The sequence below is a fragment of the Meleagris gallopavo genome, chromosome 11, assembly GCF_000146605.3.
Source record: "Meleagris gallopavo isolate NT-WF06-2002-E0010 breed Aviagen turkey brand Nicholas breeding stock chromosome 11, Turkey_5.1, whole genome shotgun sequence".
NCBI classification, from domain to species: domain Eukaryota; kingdom Metazoa; phylum Chordata; class Aves; order Galliformes; family Phasianidae; genus Meleagris; species Meleagris gallopavo.
The window spans coordinates 3,373,991-3,395,911 of record NC_015021.2 but is presented as its reverse complement, the minus strand read 5'-3'; the positions used below and the strand labels follow the sequence as shown (position 1 = coordinate 3,395,911).

The window sequence follows — 21,921 nt, the reverse complement described above, 5'->3', positions numbered from 1 at the left end:
TGAGGTAAAATCAAATTCATTAATAGTAAGCAGATTGTATTATGGCAGATTTATTAAATGATTTTCCAGAGAGCGAACTCTCACCCAAAATTAAATTAATTTTACAAACATCAGAGAAGTTACTCCAGTTTAGAAGTGCCCTTTGATTTCCACTTTTCAAAATAGCCTCTATGCCAAACTTCTTGCGTAGTTTGGAGAGATAGGAAACTGAATTTTGAGAGGAGTAGAAAGTGACAATGGAAAATGAAAGAAATGTTTTCTATAAGATTAAGAGCACTTTATTTTTTCCAATTTGTATGGCTGTGTCCAGTAAGAAATCACTCTGAGTGATGTATAGCTCTTATTAAAAACATACAGCTTTTAAAGAAAAGATTAACAAACTAAGTTTTAAAAATTCATTCACAATATGAAAGGATTTGTGTGTATGTTTTCAAATGTGCCAGGTGGATGAGGTGCAAGTACAGATTCTTTGGATTCATTTACGCCAGAAGTTTCTCAAACAGTCCAAAAATACTTTTGACCACTTGGGGAATTCTATCATGACCTGTTTCCCCCTTTTTAGGTTTTTGTAGCTGAAAATTTGCTTTCCCGAACAATGTTATTGTAGCAGTTGTAGTTTCCATGAAAACTTTGGAGCCATTACTTTTGGAGTGATTTACATATTAACTAGATTAGAAATATACATTTAAAAAAATATATATACACTACAGTTTTTAGCAATAAGTAAATTTATTTTTTAAAAGATATTTCAATGTTATTCTTAGAATACACATCTCTGAAATTATTAAAGAATTATATAAACTTTGTGTAAATCTATGGGAGATTTAGCAGTGCGTTTTGAAGCGTGACTTTGTTGTGAAACACTGTGAGCTGTGAAACATCTACCTCATTTAAAAACTCATCGGGAATTTTGAATACAACATTAAAAGCTAATGGCAATGAAGATGATTAATTTAAAAATGTTAGAACAAACCACATAGCTGATTTTTACTGTTTTTGTGTAAAGGCTCTATAACATTAGGCAAATCTGTCTTGATAATGTCTTTTTAGGCTTACATTATCTTTCCTTCTCAAAAACAAACAACTTGAAGTATTGTCCTCTGCCAACAGCAGAGGGCAATTATTTATAAAAGTCTTTGCATTTGAACTGTCTATAAAGTTTGATATGGTGCTGGAATAGTTTAATAGGAAATAGAATTTTTATGACAGTAGTTTATGTTCATTATTCAAATGGTATGGTTATTTAAAAGAAGCTGAAGAGAACAAGAAACTGCTTAATATTGTGAAACTAGCAGAAGTGTTATATACTGTATCTGCATGACTCTCTTCTCTTTCCTGTGACAGGTTCATAATGTACGGTTTTGTGAAGGCCATGGTGCACATTGGCCAGTTAAAAGGATGGGAATTCCACTTCACTGACTGTTTATTTTTTGGATCGCTGATGTCTGCCACAGATCCAGGTAACAATTATTTTCAAAACTCAGAAGAGTAAATAAGAAACTAATGTCGGTATATGCCATCAAAATGTTTGAACTGTAAGTTCTTCTTGATTTTGATTCCTCTAGTTGATAACTATCTGATATTCTGATTATCATAAGACAAAGTGCCTCCAAAGATCCCTAGTGCAAATTGTTTTAGTGACTGGTTTACCTACGTTAAGTTCACAAACCTTATAAATGCAGTTGCTGACGTGACTGAAATAACTCAAGTTCTCAAGACACCTGTCTGTTTATTGCTGGGCCTGGTGCACTCCAGAGTGCAGTTGGCCCTTTGGGCTCCAGGGCATAGTGCTGGTTCAGATTCAACTTGCTGTCAATCAAAACTCCCAGATCCCTTTCTGTGGGGTTGCTCTCCAACATCTCATCCTCCACTCTGTGCATACATCCAGGGATGCCCCATCTCAGATGCAGAATCTGGCACTTGGTCTTGCTAAATTTTATAAAGGTGGTGGTTGCCCAGATTTGTCAAGATCTGTCTACAAGGCTTCTCAACCACCAACTGAATCAACAGCTCTTCCTAATTTAGTATCATCCGCAGACTTAGTATGCATTCAAGTTCTGCATCAAGATCATTTATAAAAATGTGTGATCTAACCCAGTTTAAAGATATAGGGAGCTAGTTTTCAGATCTCACTGTATAAATATTTTTATAAGGGATCAGTTTAAAATTTGAATGCAGTGTTGCATGGTAAATACAATTCTGAAAAGATAGATGCCAACATGTTGACATGAGCTTGCAGATGTTAGATTTAAAGCCTAAAGTTACAGCAAGCATCCAAGTGAGAGAGAAGTAGATTCAAAATTTGAATCTGAAATTTGGAGTTTTAAAATGAGAAAATCATTTAGATTCAAAGAGAACTCTAGAGATCTTACTATCCACCTTAATAATTAAAGCAGAGCTGACCTCAAAGTTATTCATAGATTTAGCAAGTTTCTGTTACATAGAATATGTTTATAGTCAGTACTCTGGCACTAGAATAAAGTACTGTTTTTTGCATCTCTGGAAACACAGTGAAAAAGGAGGAGAAAAGATAATGTTCTGATATCTTCTGGACAATACAGAAAAGGATCTAGGCATCCTGGTGGACAATTAGCCATATGCCAGCAACGTGCCCTTATGGCCAAGGCCAATGGTATCTTGAGGTGAGTTAAAAAAAAAAATGTGGACAGCAGAGCAAAGGAGGTTATCTTCCTCCTCTGCTCTGCCCTGGTGAGTACCCTCTCCAACAGTTTCACATCTCTCTTGTACTGGGGGCCCCAGACCTGGACACAGTACTCCAGATGAGGCTCACAAGGGCAGAGTAGAGAAGAACAATCACCTCCCTGTCCCTGCTGGCACTCCTCTTCTGATGGAGCCTAATATACCATTGCTCTTCCAAGTTGCAACAGCATGCTGCTGGTTCACGTTCAGTATTTCATCCACCAGGACCTCCAGGTCCTTCTCAGGGCTGCTCTCAAAGAGTTCTTCTCCTAGCCTGTATATGTATCTGGGATTACTCTGACCCAGTTGCAAAACCTTCCACTTTGCTAGATTGGACTTCATTAGCTTCACACGGGCCCCCCATTCAAGGTTGTTGAGGTCCCTTCCTCCTAATGTGTCAACTGCACCACTCAGCTTAGTGTCATCAGCAAATTTGCTGAGGATGCATTCAAGTGCATCTGCAATATTGTGTCCAGTCCAGGGCTCCTCAGTTCAAGGGAGACAGGGAACTACTGAAGAGAGTCCAGCAGAAGGCTACAAAGAGGATAGAAGACTGAAGCATCTGGCATATGAAGAAAGGCTGAGAGACCTGGAACTATTCAGCCTGAAGAAGTGTGGGAGGGAATCTTATCAACGCTTATAAATATCTAAAGAATGAAAGTCAAGTGGATGGGGGCAGACTTTTTTTCAGTTGCATGAGCAACAGGACAAGGGGCAATGAGTAAAAACTGGAACACATTAAATTTCATATGAACATGAGGATAAAATTATTTACTGTGAGTGTGACAGACCACTGGAACAGGCACCCCAGAGATGTTGTGGAGTCTCCTTCCCTGGGAAAATTCAAAATCCACCTGAAAATTTCCTGTGCAATCTACTCTAGGAAAGCTGCTTTAGTAGATTCACTACATTTCTGTGATTCTGTGAATACTGTGTAAAAGAGACAAAGTAAAAAAAAATAGAAAGGTACACTGGATTTTTGCAAAATTTCCAGTTCAGTAGTTAAAGGAAATAGAAATTTTGTGACACACGTGGCATGCTGTGTTAGTATTAACTCTTCCTGACAAGCTTCTCTAAGAAATGTACGAAAAATCTTTCAAATTCGTGGTTATTAGAAGAAGCGATAAAAAGCAACACTGTTCCACAAACTTGTTTCGCTCATTAAAAGAAACCTCAATATTTAACAAGAGACTTTGACAGCTTGTAATTTATCATTCTGGTGGCTTAAAAATATCGTGTAAAACAATTTACTTGTTGTTGTAAGACTGCTGTAAGAGCTGCATCAAATTGTTATTCTCAAATTAAATGAAACATCCAATATGCTGCCACTTATGAAACCACCCAACTATTTTAATAATATTCAGCCCATGATTGAAGCCCATCCTCACAGCAAGAGAAGAACACAGAAACTAAAAGCACAAATTAAACATGAGACAAATAATTGCTTCTGGAACAAAAGATTGCTTAAAGCAACTGAGTACATTTCTTGATTGTACCATGAATAGCGTTGTGTAGTTGGCTTAGTTTTTTTTCCCCATTTTCCATTCCAACTCTATTTAGATCCCTAAATGAAAACGTTGATTTATAAGCAGATATGAATAAGACAAACACAGTGATTTTGACTATAATAGCATTAAATCACCACTGAATAATCTAGAATAGTCGTGAAAGAAAAAAAGGGAGAGAAACACTTTCACTGGAAGGAAGAAGTAACGATAACTACTTTTCCCAGCTAATAACTCCATAACTAATAACTATTAACTGTATCAGCTATTAATGCTACTTTTAATTATTCTTCCACTTATACAGAGTGCCCATATGTGTCCAAGAGTTGTCTGAATGTTCAGTCTTACTTCTGTTATCTATTGACAATATTCCAAGCTGTTACTTGTTTAAGTAATCTTATCAGTGAATTTCTGACCCATGTCTTATAGAATTTTGAATGAATATTTTTGCTTACTTTAATGGTAGACGTTGCAGAAAATATTTCACTGTGTTGTAGAATTTGATAGTGAATTTTGATCTCAAACTATACAAAGAGCTCACTGAAATTCCAGGATCAATTAAAACATGGTCTCCTGGGGGACTGATGAATGTTAGACTATATAAAATAATCAGTGTAATGATTTCATGTATGATATGTAGCTTTAATGAGGAGCAATTTCTGGTAATACGTTGCTGTCATGAAAGTACGATAGAATAATGAATTACAGTCCTAGAGCGAAATAAGAAATTCCTGTCAGATATGCTACCTGATTTTTAATTTAATTTTTTCACTGGCAGGATTATAAACTCATTTTAAAAACATTTTTAATTGCTGTTCACAACCATGGGAAATTAAGTCTCAAAAGTTGTTAAATCTGTTGACTTGGGGGAAGGTTTTTTTTTGATTGAATTCCTTATTTGTAATAGTAAAAATGATGGTAGATGCTTACATGTTAAATGAAGAATTTTACTACCAGGACAGTAAACAAATATGCCAGTTAGAAGTTCTGAAATTATCAGGAAGAAGGAAATAAATATAAAACATTCTATATGTGAGTATTTTAAGATCTTCAGTATAGATATTTTTGCATAAAATTGAGAAAACAGTCTCCAATATCCTACAAGTTCCCTTATACAGAAAGCTTGCACTTGGATAACAATTAAGAAAAGTAATGATGACTGGATATGCTTTAGATTGAGTTTGAGATTCCTATATCTAATTTCCAGTCAATGCAGTTGAATTTTCACAAAGTAATACAAATGCAAGTATTACACCAAATGTTAACTGAAAAGAAAAAAATTTAAAGACAAAATTGCTTTGAACATTACAATTTAAGAATCTTCATTCCCTCATATATTTACTTATGTTTCTACATTTTGCAGTATAGACTGTTATCCCTAAACATCTGTATTTACAGATGTCCCAAAAAACTTTAGCTTTCTAGAAAAAAATAAAGTAAAAACTTTACAAGACAAAGCCAGGATTCTTTCAAGTGAATCACTCTTCTAAAAATACAAATATCTCCCTCCATACTTTTCATTTTCAGCAGAAAGACTTTGTGCGAGACATCTAATTTTTGAGAAATAGGATTTTAAAAGTGCATCAAATTCATCCTCCATTAGTCTTTAAAAAGTCAAACCAATACATATAGTTTTCTTCATTGTGATCAACAGGTATCATTTGTCATGCGTTTCGTGTAACCATGTCTTCTTGTGATTTAAGCTACTTAAATTTTAATTAAATTAGAATTAAATCTGCACAAATTCTGTTATTGCAGTGTTTTCACTGTTGAAGGGGTTTCCCTTGCGTTAGTAACGCATTTTATTTCTAGTATAACCTGACTTTGAAGGGTGAAAGGTTTTTTGTTGTGATTCCTTCATAAAGGATGGAGCAGTTGTTTATCCGCACATTCTGGTACATGGCATCGTTTATAACGTGCAGCAAAACAGCTGTGGAAAAGTGCTGATGCGGGGAGTGGAGTCCCAATTCCAGATTCCTGAGTGAAATGATACTGTCTCATGTGTGAGCATGGAAAAGGTTATTCTGCCATCAACTGTCCTCCACAGTCAAAAGGCAGATGCAGCAGTGAGTCCCAGAAACAGGCTGCCTCAGGATAGCAGTAGTTGTAATAGAATAATGTAAATGGCAGAAGAAGATTGACAGATCAACAAAAAAATTGACTTCTGCCTTTACCACCAAAAAAATAACTGGAAAATACAGCTTTGGCAGTTTGTCTTTGTTGTTACAACACATTCTGCGCAGTGACCTTCCAATCCAGACATTTCATGTATCATTAGCACTTTTTTTTGATATTTCAAGCAGAGAAGAGAGATTTGCCTTCACAGGGTTGGCTGAAGCACTGCTATTTCTAAGCTACACAAACTCCCTTACCTTTGGTCATATTGATAATCATAAAGCACTTCCCTATTTGAAGTTACTATGGTTACAGCTGAACCTAGCATGTGAGTTACAATTCTGTTCTCGTTGATAAAATAGGGTGTTTATTGGAAAGAACAGTTCTTGCTTCACACATAATCAGAGGATTTTGCATTAAAAAAACAGCTTATAAATACCGCAAGATAATACATTTTTGCACTGGTTATAAAAGCCTATTTATAAATGTGTTTTTAATTAACATATTTTAATACTTTCTTCTTGTTCACCCCTGAACTAATCCATGAGAGGTGTGATGGATTAGTAGAAAAAGCAGTCTATAATTAAAATTGGAACTGTTATTTTTAAAGGAAACTTGATGGGAGACATCAAGTGAGATTCCTCTCATTTTCTTTACAGTTGTTAGGCCATAAGTTATAAAAGATATTAATTCTTCTACTCAGAATATGAAGGCAGCGTAATACCAGTACTTTATATAATGCTCACATTTATTTTCTGAGTTTCCTTTTTCTTTTTGAATACAAAACAGAGATGCATTAATCTTAGAGATTGTTGAAATTTGCTGATATTTCAGAAAGCTAATGAGGCCACATTTACTGCAATGTAGTATTTAAAAACTACTTATGTATGAAAGTTCTCACATTATATATGTTACTGTTGTATATATAAAGGCAAATACTCAAGTTTTAAATTCATTCTCTCTAGAATTTTCAAGTCATCCATCAGACAAAATGACATGCTGTGAGTATTTTAAACAACAACCACTCACAGATAACTCATAGATAGGATCTTACTGTACCTAGAGAGCAATTTAAATTAACTTTTTTTCACTATTGAGTATTAGTGTGTCCATTCTGAAGTATGTTTGTACATCCTCATTCGCAAATCCATCTAATGTGATGTTGAGTAAATGACTAGATGTTTGGCAAAACAAGATGAAAATGTTCTACTGAATTCTTAAATGGCATGCATGTGCTAAAGATTCTGCAGTTCCTTGTTCTTGTGCAGATACTATTTATCATTTTCATTAATGAATTGGATAATGCAGTAGAGGATGCTTTCTTAATGTAAAATACTATGCTGAGGAGATAGAAAACAGCTTCAAATGTAAGAATTAGAACTCAATATGATTCTTGCAATAGTTTGAAATAAACATTAAAATTATATATTCAGGAATAATCAATGGAAGATGAGAAATCAGCATTTACTAGTGAAAAGAATTTGAAGTTTATAGTCTGAAAGTGAGTAATTGAGACAAGTATACAGCAAAAAAAAGGGAAAACAGGGTTTATAAAAGTATTCTTCTTTTGCTATCATTCGAAAAGATCTGTAATTAGATTTTTGCGGTAGAGTTGGGAGTGAATGAGAATATGCTTCTTTGAAAAAAAAATGTGTTGGCTTTGTAGCAGGTAAGAAGAAGGAGAGAAGTGTGTAGAAATCTAATTTACTTGGCCTCCTATACTTAAATACCAACAATAAGCTAGACTTCAAGCACTATTTTCTTTTTCTTTCTATCATTTTTGGAGGAACTATTAGTGTAAGCCCAAAGCAATTAACTAATGAGCAAAAGCTGGAAAAGGCAAAGTGTTTTAGAGAATAGGTCTGTTGTTACACTAATGACATCAGAGAATGGGAGACTAAATTGGATCCACATTTAGCACATGAAAGCAGCATTGCCTAAATAAGCAAAAATCTGAATATACATATTCACAGAATATACTGCGTTTTGTATTTTTTTTTGTTTGTTTGTTTTTCCATTTAGAGATTCTGCAATGCTATGTAGGGCTAGGAAGGGATTGTGATCACCTCATCACAGGTTAAAGACTGAGAAATAAGGTAACTTAGGTGTCCTTTAAAATTTATAGGACATAGATACCAAATATGAAAAAAGTATCTAAATACCTTTACAAAAGGGTGTTTACATGATTTACATTTCTAAATGAAATAAGCCTAAATTGATTGAAGGGACTTTAAAATGGGTTGTAAGTATCAGTTGTCCTAATCTGGATGAGCAGGCTTCCTGACTATGAGTGTGCTGCACTTAAAGTAAAAGTGGTTGTATTTTTAGTAGGACAGGATACAAGGTTATTTTTTCCTTTGAGTTTCTCAATAAATACACATTACAGATGGATAAGCGTTACCATAAGCATCTTAAAGTATGCAAATCACTACTCAACACCCAAAAAACCAATGACAAAACCTAAGTATTTTCAGCATCCTTGTTACTCTTTGGCACCTAGGCCCTTTTGCACACTAAAGTATGCTGTGATGTTCTGAATTATGCATGATTCTTTGTGTAAGAGGGAAAGTATTTTCCTAATTAGCTGGAGAAGCAAAATACATAGAACTACTAGATTTAAGGATATTATATATACCTTTGTTGATCTGTTTTAAGTTATTAACCCTTCACGTAATAAATCAGACTAGGGTTTCCAAAACCCATATACTAACACTTGCGTTATTTCTTAACATGCCAGAGGAATACGAAAATAAAATACCCACTGTTTTGTCTCCATACAGTGACAGTCCTTGCTATTTTCAGTGAGCTGCACGTGGATACAGATTTGTACACACTTCTTTTTGGAGAGAGCGTCCTAAACGATGCTGTAGCCATTGTGCTGACATAGTAAGTACAGCCACTTCAATTCTTTGCTTGTTGAGGTAATTACAAGCTTTAATTGATTATATAGTTCTCCACAAACCCACAAACTGATATAGTTTATGCAAGTATGGATCTATAGCATTTGAAGTTTTCATTAAAGAAATTTCATTCTGGAGTTGTTTTTCATTTATTAAAGACCAGAATTCCAATATCTTCCAAGGCAACTGTGTATCCATAATGTAATTCTTTCATTTTCCTCATTTTAGGAAGCAGTATATTCTGAAAAACACGTAAATTTAATTTACCATGTGTAACAATCAGAAATATCAACACAATGAATAGAAGTACAGGAGATATAACGACAAAAAGACTACTGTGATGGAAAAGTGCTACAAATGAAAAGTAAAAGTGCTCATTTAGCCCTGAAGATCTAGGCTCACAAGGAAAACTCCACAAGGAAGGGATCTGCAGAAAGAAATCCTTCCCTACTCTCGCATAGCTTTTAAATGAGATCTAATTGAGGTACGGCCAGGCTCCACTCCTTCTGGTCGCACAGATGAATTGCCTTCACCTATGATCCCAGGACTGACTGGGTCCTTTCCCCAGGTGCTCAATCAGTGGTTCAGGCCAGGACTCAACAGTTACTATACAGCATGATTTCTTTTTCCACCTTATAAGATATCTTGAATAATGCTGAATAGACACCTTGGACATAGGGCAGCCTATGGAATTTGTTATTTTCCAGGATTCAAATCACAAAGTGGCACACTATAACTCAGTTTATCTCCTTCTGCCTATTAAATCTGACAGTTTCAGGTGGTAATATTATCTTAAATTTGTTAATAGCCTTTTCATCACAACTGATGAGCAAAAGTCATTTGTTGTCCTAAAAAAACAGATGCTAAATACATGATTAACAGGATCTCAAGTTAACTCTGCTCTACATGTATTACATGCTTCCTAGAGCTTTGCTAGAAAAACATAATTCTCGCAGATAATGTTAAAGTAATATAATTCCATTAAAAATCAAATTCAGTTTTCCAGGATGCTTGAAGATGCTGCACAGCAAAGCCCCACATTGTTGCCAACTTTTTTCCCTAAAATACAGCTTCTTGAACTAGGATTCACCCTATTCTTGAGAAGAACAGACTTACTATACAATCAATGAATATACAGATGATATAGTATATCCAGGAGTTTAGCTGATGTAATTATTATACTAGAGTAGGAAAAAAGGACACTCACCCTATCCTGGGCTCACGTGATAGACTCCAGTGGAGCAGATCTCCAGAAGAGATCCTTCCCCACTGGCAGTCAGCTCTTAAATGGGTCTAGGAGAGGTGCAGCCAGGCTCCACCCCTTCCTGCAGCACAGGTGAATTGCCTTCACCTGTGCTCCCATGGCTGACTCATTGCTCGCTTCAGGTGATTAATTAGAGGTTCAGGCCGTGATTCAGCAGCCCCATACACTTACCAAGATTAGTCTTGAAAAAATAATCTTACATTTTGTCTGAAAGACACAGAGAATTTTATATTAGTTGAATAAAAAAAATTAAGAAATAGCATTTCTATTTATCATTTTTCATCTTCAATTATCAGCCTACTTATATTTACCTACACTAAACTTCTTGCATTGATTTTAGAGCAAGAATAATATTTTCAAACACTGCCAAATGTCTGAGCATGTCTGCCACATTCAATGAGTGTGGATGGAATGTGTCATGTAGCAAAGCATCAAGTATGTCAGACAATAAAATGCACAAAAGGAAAACTAAGCAAAGAATGGAAAGCTCAGTAGGGAGAACAGATAGAAAAGTATCCATTAATGCTGCTATCAAAATTGGAAAGAAGCATGTACGTGACCAAAACTCTTGAGACCTATTTCTGTTTTCAATTTGGTTTTGTTTAATAGAGACTTAGACATATATAGATCATTTAGACTCTTCGTCTCTTAGTGCAAGGTGCACAGACCATGGAAAAGTTACCTACAAGCAGGTCAAACCCAAAATCTCTTAAGCATCTTAAAATCTCTTAAGTCTAGTTTTCAGTCACTGCGATGTCAAAGCACATGGATCTGTTCAGCAGTGAAACTCAGCTGCAAAGCAAAACTAGGAAGAAAATACTATCAGTGGTACGTGATTCATGAGTTTCTAACCTCTGCTCTTTCATGTACTCAGACTTTGGTTAGGACTCTCTGCCTGTAAACTGATAGAATAATCAAAAAGAAGGATGTCTGCTACAAATGCTAGTTATTTTCTGATGTCTTTGCTGTACATGGAATTTTTTTTTTTTACTAAAGAATCTCTTGTCATTGGGAAACTATTGTAGTGCCTGTATATCCAGTGTGAGTAATACTTACTTTGACTTCTTTAATAGATTTAGTAATTTGCAAAAACTGAAGAGAATATATGTCATAATCAGTTTCACATTTCGTTAATTTCTGGCTTAAATAATCAGCTTCTGTGCAAATACTATGTTTCTGCAACCTAAAATGAACTTCCTTTCTGTAGCTTTTTAATTAAAGCTGCACTATTAATAATGTCAGTTTCAGTGTGTTAATGCCCTTGTAAACCAAACTGAGTTTAAATGAAGAATATTATTTTTTCTGTTGCTATCAAAGAACAGCTAGCTTTTTTCTCTGTAACACATACCACTTCTTGGGATGGTGCAAACAGTGTATTCGTAATTACAGTAATAGGGGACTATTAAAAAAGGTGTGAGAACAATATTTATAAATATGGAAAAGCAATAACAAGTTACCTTGTATATTGTGGTAAACAGAAGACAGAATAAGAGTACACTGTGTTTCACCAACTAACAGAATAACCAAGTTAATGTCTGAAGGAATTATTTGTTACAAGAAAGGGGGTAAAGACAGGAATCTGCTTAAAGTTGGTGGTGAAGGTATTACGGCAACCTTTTATGAAAGCTGTAGGACACAACATTCAATGCGATATATTTTTTTCTTAGATTTTATACCCAGGAATGTTTATCATTGCTGAGGAATGTTAATAGTATTGTACAGACAAATGCAATTAGCTGTTTGTGTGCTTGGGCACTTAATAGCTGCAGAACAAATTCTAAAGATCGTAACTTCAATTGGAGTTGTGTGATGAAGACTGTTGAATCTGGTTGAAAATTAGTAATTTAGTAATATTTGGGGGCAGATCTTGAAGACTAAACTTTTATTTTCATTCTTTATTCTCTCTTTTTACATCACTTGTTGAATTAAACAGTCACGTATATGAGTGCACATGCTGTAGCTTTTGACTTCATAAAGTTTTCGTTCCTTTGCATAAGAATTTGCTGAATAAAGTGTGTAAGATGTTGTTGAAACAGCACTAAATATCTTGAGATATGGCAGAAACATAGCTGAACAGGTCATTAGAATTGAGATAATATATTTAGCAGAGCTATTTAATCTTTCTCATGCTGAGCAGTCTCTGAGTGCAGGATGTGGAAAGCACTAATGAATATTGGTACATTCCCTGCTAATAAATTTTCTAGGAGAACATTGCACAATAAATGTTTCCATTGTAATCAATGTCAGAAATATTTGTATCATCATTACACAAAAGACATGCCTCCATTTCTTCACTGGCTCTTGTACTATTTATTGCTCAGTGGACCTGATGGGTTTCTTTTCTTTCCTAGAGGAAGTGATAGTACTGAAGTCACAAGGCATTTTACCTAGTCTGAATAACAAAACAAAGGATCAGCATATACGACACTGTATTTCTTTGGAAGTGTTCAACTGCAGGTGTGATGGGGACTTGGGAAACCTGGACTACTGAAAAGTGTCTCTGCACATGGCAGGAGAATTGATGGCAGGGGAACAGATGATCTTTAAGGCTCCTTCCAACACAAACTATCCTATCGTTTATGATTCTGTGATTCTATGACACTGTGACATGTAACAAGAAACTAATTTATTATAGTACATGTCCCCCTCTTATATGCAATTAAGAACAGTTTGCTACACGGGTAAAGTGGAAATCTTGAAGATAAAGTGTGGAGAGAAGCCAGAAACGTGTTCTCTTTTATCTTTTCATCTTTGAGATTCTGAAATAATCTCCTTTGTCAGAATGCTAATTTTCCTAGAAAGGTTAGAAGTGTGAATATTTTGAAGCAGAGAAGAAAGTAATACTGCAAACAGTCTTCTTGTGAAGTTTGACTTGCCATTTTTAAGTACCTTAAATGATATGCTAGTAGGAGGATGTTTCTATGTGTTGTTTCAAAGATTTACCACGCAATTTGCCATGGTGAAGATATTTCATTTCCCAGAGTTCTTGGAATATGATTGTTCTCTCTATTAACAGATACATTTCAAGTGCTTTTTTCATGATGTAACTCAGCATATGACACCATCCTTAGAATCCAGACCCATTTTTAATAGTGAAGACTTTAAATGTGTGACAAATAATTTGGAGAATGCCCATTTCATCTTTCCTTCCTCATAACAGAGGTTACCACTAGAGTAGGATATAGTACAAAGAAGACACTCCAATTTTTCAATGTGTTTGTGACAGTAGGGCTAGTATTAGGGGAAATGTGGAGGGCTACTTATATAGGTGATGATCAGCTTTATGATGCTCAGTAAGGAAGATCTTTGTAAAAGAAATTTCACAGCTCCTCTTAAATATTTTCAGGGACGTTTACCAACATTTTTCATAGCACAGCTCCTCTCTGCTCAAAAAATACTTTCATTCTAGTGTAGTATTATCATATTCAAATTAATGTCACACTCTAACCATTCTTTCTTGTCCATAGTTCCTGTGGAAACTTGTATGGGGCTTTCTAAAATAATAAAATAAAATAATAAAATAAAACTGAGACAAATTTATTGAAAAACAGTATCTATTCCTAAGGAAAATAACTTGAAAGACAGAGTTCATCTCAGTTTATGCTAGCTCCTTCTAAGGCTGACATTTCTCAGACAATGATTCCTGTAATTGCCTTACGAACTAAATAGTATTTCTTCTGTCATGTTGATGATTCTTACTGATAGGTACAGTCGTGATATAACTAATTTTAGTTTGGTTCACATCTCTGCAAAATAGAAGAGGACCTCAAATGGACCTCATATAGAACCTTTAAGTCTTTCTGATTTTAGTTACTTTCTTGTTTACCAGTATTTTTACTTCTTTTGTGATTTAAATCATATTGTAAGATTGTTGAACATGAGGCTACTTTACAAAGGAGGAAAATGTAATCAGAGACTGAAGAAACTAAAGTTTCACAAACACCAGATTTAGGTACAAGTATTCATTTTATGTTTTACTTTTTCACTGGTTTGTTCACATAACAATCCCTTAATTGCAAGTGTTACGTTCCTACTCTTCATCAGCAGGCTTTATTTCTAATTGTGATTTCATGTTTCGTATATTTTAAAATCAGCAGTCCTATGCAGGACATGTTGAGATGCTGTAATGATGCTGCTGAATAATGAAATTAGGAACTGTTGGTTTTGAAAGGTATGATGTGTGTCTTCATGGTGCATACATCTCACTAGATGCAAAGCTCTCTTCACAAACATTTTAAGCTTTCTCCTTTTGTCATGGAATGTCCATAATTTGGTTTCTTTGACCTTCAATTTTTAGATCATTATTCTGGATAGATTTTGCCACACTTTGATCCTCAAGCACATTGAATAACAAATTCAGCAGAGGAAAGATTGCTGAATATTCTCATCTCATAATTTTCTATTATACTGCATTGCAGTTGGAAAGTGGACATTAAAAGGGACATTGTGGGCTTCCGTATTTACTATCTCAAAACTTTTTGTATCATATGCTGCCATAAAAGGCTTTCCTATACTCTGTTTCAAATTCCTCATATCTGCATCAAAATGGGAGTTCAGTCAGTCTAAGAATATGGTGACATCTGTCAGCCTGCATCCCGTATCTCCTGCTGGGATTTATTAGGAACTGTTACCAAATAGCAAAAAATATGATTGCTTCAGTATTGAGTCAAAGGAAGAGAAAAAGCACGTTTCTACACTGCCCTTGTTTTTAGCCATTTTAACCATACAGCTTCTTAGTATCTATTAACATATTAATTTCAGCTACTGATGTGGAAAAAACACCCACCTCATTTAAGTTCTGTTTGTTTCTGACATGTACATAAGTGCAGAGATATTACTCACACAATCTAAGTAAATCAGCATGTAATTAACAGTGTAAACCTCCCACCCCCTATTCATAAGTGGGCATTTATCCACACACAATTAATAGCTTTACTGTACCCACACAAAATTTTTGAACCTAGTTCATTCTTTTTCAAAAGTGTATATACCTCATTCATTGCCAAGCTGTACAGAGGCATATTTCTGGCCTTGGAAGTAAAGACAGAAATAGAAGCATCTGTGCTATCAGACAGGAGAAACAGATAAAAGGATTAATACATGCAGCATTTTCCTGCTTCAAGAAAATAAGTAGCACATATATTTCTGAGGGTAGGAAGAGATGGTGAAATGGGGATGAAAGAGAAAGTTTGAAACTGAGCTTGTGAAGGCAACACATGGACTCTGTGAAGAGACGTCTAGAAAAAAAAGAAGCAAGGATAGAAAAGACAAGACATGATAAGAAATCTAGATGTGGAATGCTATGTAAATACAGACCATAATGTTAACACAAAAAGCTGTAGATTATAAACTCTTAAGAGGGAAGAAAGCTTGCTCACTCATAGGGATACAAAGGAAAGCCTTATTTTACATACAGATATTTTGCTTTGGTGCAACTTTGCAGAAATTTATTGTTTTGATAGGAATGCCTGCTTTTGAAATTCTTAAGTAGTACGTGAAAAGGTGCTTATGAAGCGGAAGAAAACTGTGAAAAGCACAGGAACTAGGTCTGCCACTTCTAACAAATGGTGCATTCTAATCGTGTGATGAACTGAAATCAGGAAAGGAGCGAGATCCTACACAGGGATTTGTCTCCAGACACTTTGGAACTGTTGTTACATAAATAAATTTGGCAGAACTAGAGCTTTTGTGAGTTCAGCTTAGTAGTGGCAGGCTTAGACAGGTGACTGGAGTGAAACCTCACCTAGAACTTGCGGATCAAAGAGAAACCAGCCCTGCCTCACAACAGTCAAAGAGTTGTTCCACTGTACTGATTCGCATGACCCTCAATCCTTGACAAATATCTGGGGATTGTGGAAAATCTGTGAACTACATTTCTGGAAAAATAACCAAGCACATAAACCTAGATAAATTACATTTGTGATTATTCCCACAAAGATTCTTAGGAAGGAATGACTGTTATTCTGCAGAAGGGAATAAAATAGAATTTGCTGAAAACTTGTAACAGAGCAAAATGCTGGATGGAAGCTCAGCCAAACATTTTGCTTACTGGTTCCCCTTGGACAAGACAAATTTGGCTACTTTCATACTGCTATTAGAAAGCTTACACACCAAGCAGCAACTCAGCCAGACAAATAACAGAGTAACTGATAAATTAAAACAGTAAGCAGTTAATTGTTCAACAAGTTACTAAGTGATTTTAAAAAGTGAATGAGGAATCTTTTCAATCTATTATTTCTGTAATAATGAAATTATGGTTGCCCATCTGCTCTTTTTACCTTTGAGGGAGGGCTTAGTTCCCTGCTTATTTTGTTGATGATAATTAGAGTTTCACGTCACTGACCATCTGGAACAGGAGATGCAAGCACCGGGAAGCTGACCAAGCTTGCTATTAGCAGAAACTTTAAAAGAGCTGATTTCCTGGAATAGAGGAAATCCTGCATAACATAGTTAATGTCATTTTACAATAACAATATTGTATACAATTGTTACATTTCTACATATATAAAATAATCTATAATTATTTTTATTAATAAAACTTCCTTTCTTTTTTGTCCATGAACCTTACTGTACAGAACAGTTCTGTGCTTAAACTGGGGAAGTTACTATGGAATTTCTGAAAATTCAGGATGGAAATGTACATTTGGGACAGAATTTTGTTAGGAGATAGTCCTCATCACTGCATTTCTTTCACTTTCAAATATTTCAAATTCATATTTCCAATACTAGTACTGTATTAAAATTCTACTTAGCTTCTCGTTATTACGTGATGAAGGTCTCTCTAGTTATAGGTTATCTAATTGGCTCTGTTTTGTTTATGCAGTTTATTTGAATAGGCAGCCTTCAGTTCCGGTCTGACAAAGTAGAATAGATTTCATTAACTACTGTTATGGAGATTTCCCTTAGGGATGTATGAAAATGTAACTTAGCTCAAATCAGCTGGGAATGTCTGTACTTGTCATAACCAATCAAATCAGACTAGCTGCAGGTATTTCTGTCCATTTATACACTAACAAACTGATAACACTGAAAAATATGAAATGTAAGCTGAGAATTAAGAATGCTGCTTGCAGTACTTGCAAATCACATCCAAAAGGCAATTATTTAGATACATTTTCCACACGAATGACTGAATTGATATCAAAGCTTCTTCATTTCAAAGATTCCTATTGGGAACTCAGAGCTGAAGTACACCCTGGTACGAGTCAGCTTTTTTTCTGAGCTCTTCCAGATTTTTTTCTTATCCAAATAACCTTTCTCTAGTGAATAAGACAGATTTTCTGAGAGGAAGATAATTACACACAGAGCGTAGTTCCACTTACGGAGACAACTCCCTTAGAGTTTAAAATGAATGCATTGATGCTATTTCTCTTGAACTGTTCCAAAAGAAAGCTCATCTAGATGAGATGTTGTCTGCAAGAATCTGCCTGGTTCCTGTGATAGATCAACATGTTTTCAAGTCATCTTAGGAAGGCAGATGGAAGAGGAACATGTGTTGGAAATGTGAGGGGAAGTTCGCCTTTTTATTTACCTAGTACCGACCAATACCTATTCATTGCTGAAAACCTTTCCAGAAATACAGTATTGAAGAGTATGGCTATTTCAAAGACATAGAGGTTTTGTTGCACCAGTATGAAACCATGAAAATTCTTTTATTACCTGTAGATGAGATTGTGATTATGTGAAAAATATATAGGAACAACCTGCTTGCACTTTTTTAGAAATGTACTGCTTATTTCCTGATCGCACTTCCATGAACTCTCCACAAGCTGTGTACTAGTGTCATTTGAATTCTATCATTCTAACCTGCTCTAAATTTTATTTTTCATTTGACTAGTAGCAGCATCAGGTAAACTGTTTCCAGCTGCAGACCTTTATCTGTTAAGACTCAAATCCATAAGCTGCTAAGTCTGTTAGAGTGAAATGACATCACTCCGCATGAAATTCTTTTGGATCTGTACACATGTACATACATGTTTTTGTTTGCATGGGGAATCATCCATAAAGTACACCAAATAGCAAAAATGTTGTCAAGTACTCAGTAGTTACCTAATGCCCAAAATATTTTTTCATATTTTAGAAGGCAAGTTGAGATACAGCTTCTGTAAAAATTTTAATCAAATGTAAATTTTTGTGTTTGTTTTTCATACACAGAAAACCTTCCTTACTCCATACTCAAGGCATTATTTCAATGTGCATAGTTTGACAATTGAATTAGAAACTTGAATGTTTTCAAAATATACTTTTGTCACTTGAACAAAGAGAATAATTGATGGCACCAGTGTGCATCTGCCTTCCCTGAGGGCAAGGCACGGCAGGAGGACTGTATACCTCTAGCAAGTACGTTTTACAGCTGCTTAAACAGTGAGACTCAGCAAACTTCTGTTCTTAGAACTTATTCCAATGGCTGTGGAGTTCCAGTCTTTCATTTCCATCTGATTTTTTTTGGTTCCAGCCTTCCTCCTTCTCCTTCTTTCATCTTTTCAACAGACAATGGTCACTGTCTCTCTGTTTACCCATTCCCCTGAATTGCATGATCTACTCCACCACTACTGCTGCAGTCACCAGTCATTTTTTCTTTCATATTACATGGGTGGGAATTATTTCTAAAGCATCATCTGGTGCTCTTGTCTGTTAACCCAATCTCCTTCATTCCCTAAAGCCAAGAGATAACTCCTCTTTATTTCTGGTAAGCTCTTTGTTCTCTACCTCATTTCTTTGTGAAAAACAGAGAAGAGAGGAGGAGAAGAGAGCGATGCTGCAGTTCAGTTTTGACGGCTGGTAAAGCAGCAGGTGGCAGAATTTGGGAAGCAACAATTGCAGGAAAAAAATTACACTTAAGTTTTAGATAGCACAAGCCTAATGTAAATGAGGTCTTAGAAGGTTTTTAGCTGATGACATTTGTCAGATCTGTGCTGAAACTTGTCAGTTAACATTTCAGAAATTTTAAAAATTTACTAGATTTAGACATATATTCTTAAGGATGAAAGAGGAGTAACAGATGTGTAAATTCCTCTTTCTTTCCCTGAGAAAAGTCTAGCTCAGGCAAGGATTTTGTCAAACACAGGCCAAAAAAAAGCTCTATATTGCTTTTGCAGAATGACTAGATTTCTTCTGCAGAGATTTAAAAATAATAAAGTCTTTCTGAAAAGTGTGAATGCAAAAAGGAAATCTAAACACTATCAGTTTGACAGTCACAAACCAGGAAAACCAATGACCAGTTAAAATAAGGGCATTGCTTGGCATGCTGCAGGTATGAACTAGGCTGAAAGATGTCAGACAATCGGTGGCAGTGGTGAAGAGACTCCAGCATGACAAAGCGCAATGGTTTCTACACTGTTTAGGGAAATGCGACTTAGGAAGTGCTGCAAAGACCATTGTATTAAGGAAAAACATCTAGTCTTATCAGTTTCCTCTTAAACTGTTTGGTACTTTGATGTTCTCCAACTATTTGCTAATTACAATGATCTGCATATTTTGAATGTAATATCCATATGCATGTGCTATTTACAGTTCTAATGAAATTTCAATATATTTCTGAGAAGGCCTAGTAACATGAACAGAGGATCCAGATGACCTAAGGGCTGGAGCACCTCTCCTATGAATAAAGGTTGAGGGAGTTGGGATTGGTGAGATTAGAGAAAAGAAAGACCTCATTGCAGCCTTCCAGTACTTAAAGGGAGCTTCCAAGCTGGAGGAAGACTGACTTTTTACATGGTCTGATAGTGGTGGTACAAGGGAGAAAGACTTTAAACTAAAAGAGGGGAGATTTAGGTTAGACATTAGGAAGAAATTTTTCACTCAGAGAGTGATGAGGCACTGGCAATATTGCCCAGATTGCTGTGGATGCCCTGTCTCTGAAGGCATTCATGGCCAAGTTGGATGGGGCTCTGGCAGCCTACGCTGGTGGTGGGCAGCCAGCCTGTGGCAAGTGAGTTGAAACTGGGTGATCTTTAAGGCCTCCTCCAATCTAATCTGTTCTATGATTCTATTATGATTCTTTAACATTACAATTTGGATTTGAAGAATAAATTTTAAATAACAACTTTGAACTAAATAGCATTCTAACAATTTATTGATTAAATGGATAATTTATTGATTAAATGGATATACCCTGTTTTTAACTAATTTCTCCATTACAAAATTTCACAGAAGTGAAATCATTTTTAAGCACAGCATTCTCATTTTGTATTCCCATTCATTGCTTACTTATACTCAATTTAAAAAAAACAAAACAATTTGTTCTTCCTTTTCTACATTGTTCTACTAATGTAGAGCAAACACAGAAATGATAGCAAGAGAGATGAGCATGCATAGCAAACAACTGTTCTCTGCTTTAAACAAACTGGAAAATGGTTATGGATAGATGGAAATATTCCTGAAGAAAATACTTCCATCTCCTGAGCCACTTTTATTCTATGTTTTTTATTATAGTATTTTATTTTATTTTATTCCTATATAATGATGGTAAATATATGTTAGGATCATGTTAAGATCCTTGTTTGCAGCTCTTCGTTCTATTTCTAGAGTTACCATGACTGAGCCCATTGTTAGAAGAATGTTTCCATTGTGTATTTTTACAGTGAGGTGAACGCGTAGGTTTGTGAGGAAAGACTCCCTTATTGTAGTAATTTTGAGGGCGATGAAGCTAGTGAAATTATTTTCATTTTAATTAATAGCTATATTTAAGTCTCACAGAACTGCCAGTCTGGGGAAAAAAATGGTGGCAAATAGTGTGTTGTAATAAATATTTAGCTGTAAATCCATGGAATCTTTACAAGTCAAGAAGCAAGAATTGTTTGGTTGTGTATCATTTCTGTGAGATTTATCCACACTGGGTCAAAGCCACAGATAATAAGCAGGGATCTTAATTTTAAACTAAGGGAGATCTTCCTTAACTCTCCAAATCTTGTGGTTAAGGAATAGTTCACACATGTGTCCAAAAATTTTAGCATAAGCACTTATGCATATTGCATGGTTGTGAAGAGCCAGCTACAATTCAGAGTGGGTTCAGCCAAAGTGGTCTTTTCAACTCCAGGCAAGGAGAAAGAAAAAAAAAAATGATTCAATGCCACTGTTCAACTGTACTTCATCCAGCCCAACTCCTATACTCTGTCAGACTATACAGTTTGTCTCTAAACTCTTGCCTATGTTTTGAGTAACTAATTCCTACTACGGGATTTTCAGCCAGCATGTGCTAGAAATAGAAGTCCATACTCTTTTTTTTTTTTCCTATTTTGAATAAGTTCAATTATTCCTCTATCACATCCTCAGAACTTCTCTCACTTTTTTTTCTCCAGAGTGATTTGAATGGACTATACCTAACCAATACTGAGCAGTTTTCCCAAATCTATCATTACTTGTGTTGGAATTGGCTGGATTAGACCTTCCTTGTCTCATGATTTTGAGTTAATGTACTGTGTCCAACATTAAATGT

At 35.3% G+C, this 21,921-nt stretch overlaps 1 protein-coding gene across 1 annotated transcript in view; it reads left to right on the top strand.

The window, feature by feature from the left end:
• Window positions 1-1,327: 1,327 nt before the first annotated feature.
• LOC100543417 (sodium/hydrogen exchanger 9) overlaps window positions 1,328-21,921 on the top strand; it is a 40,045-nt gene continuing 19,451 nt past the window's right edge. The window contains exons 1-2 of the mRNA XM_031555096.1: window positions 1,328-1,460; window positions 9,101-9,206. Of these exons, the coding sequence (XP_031410956.1) occupies window positions 1,352-1,460; window positions 9,101-9,206 (215 nt within the window). The 5' untranslated portion in view covers window positions 1,328-1,351. The remainder of the gene's footprint in view (window positions 1,461-9,100; window positions 9,207-21,921) is intronic.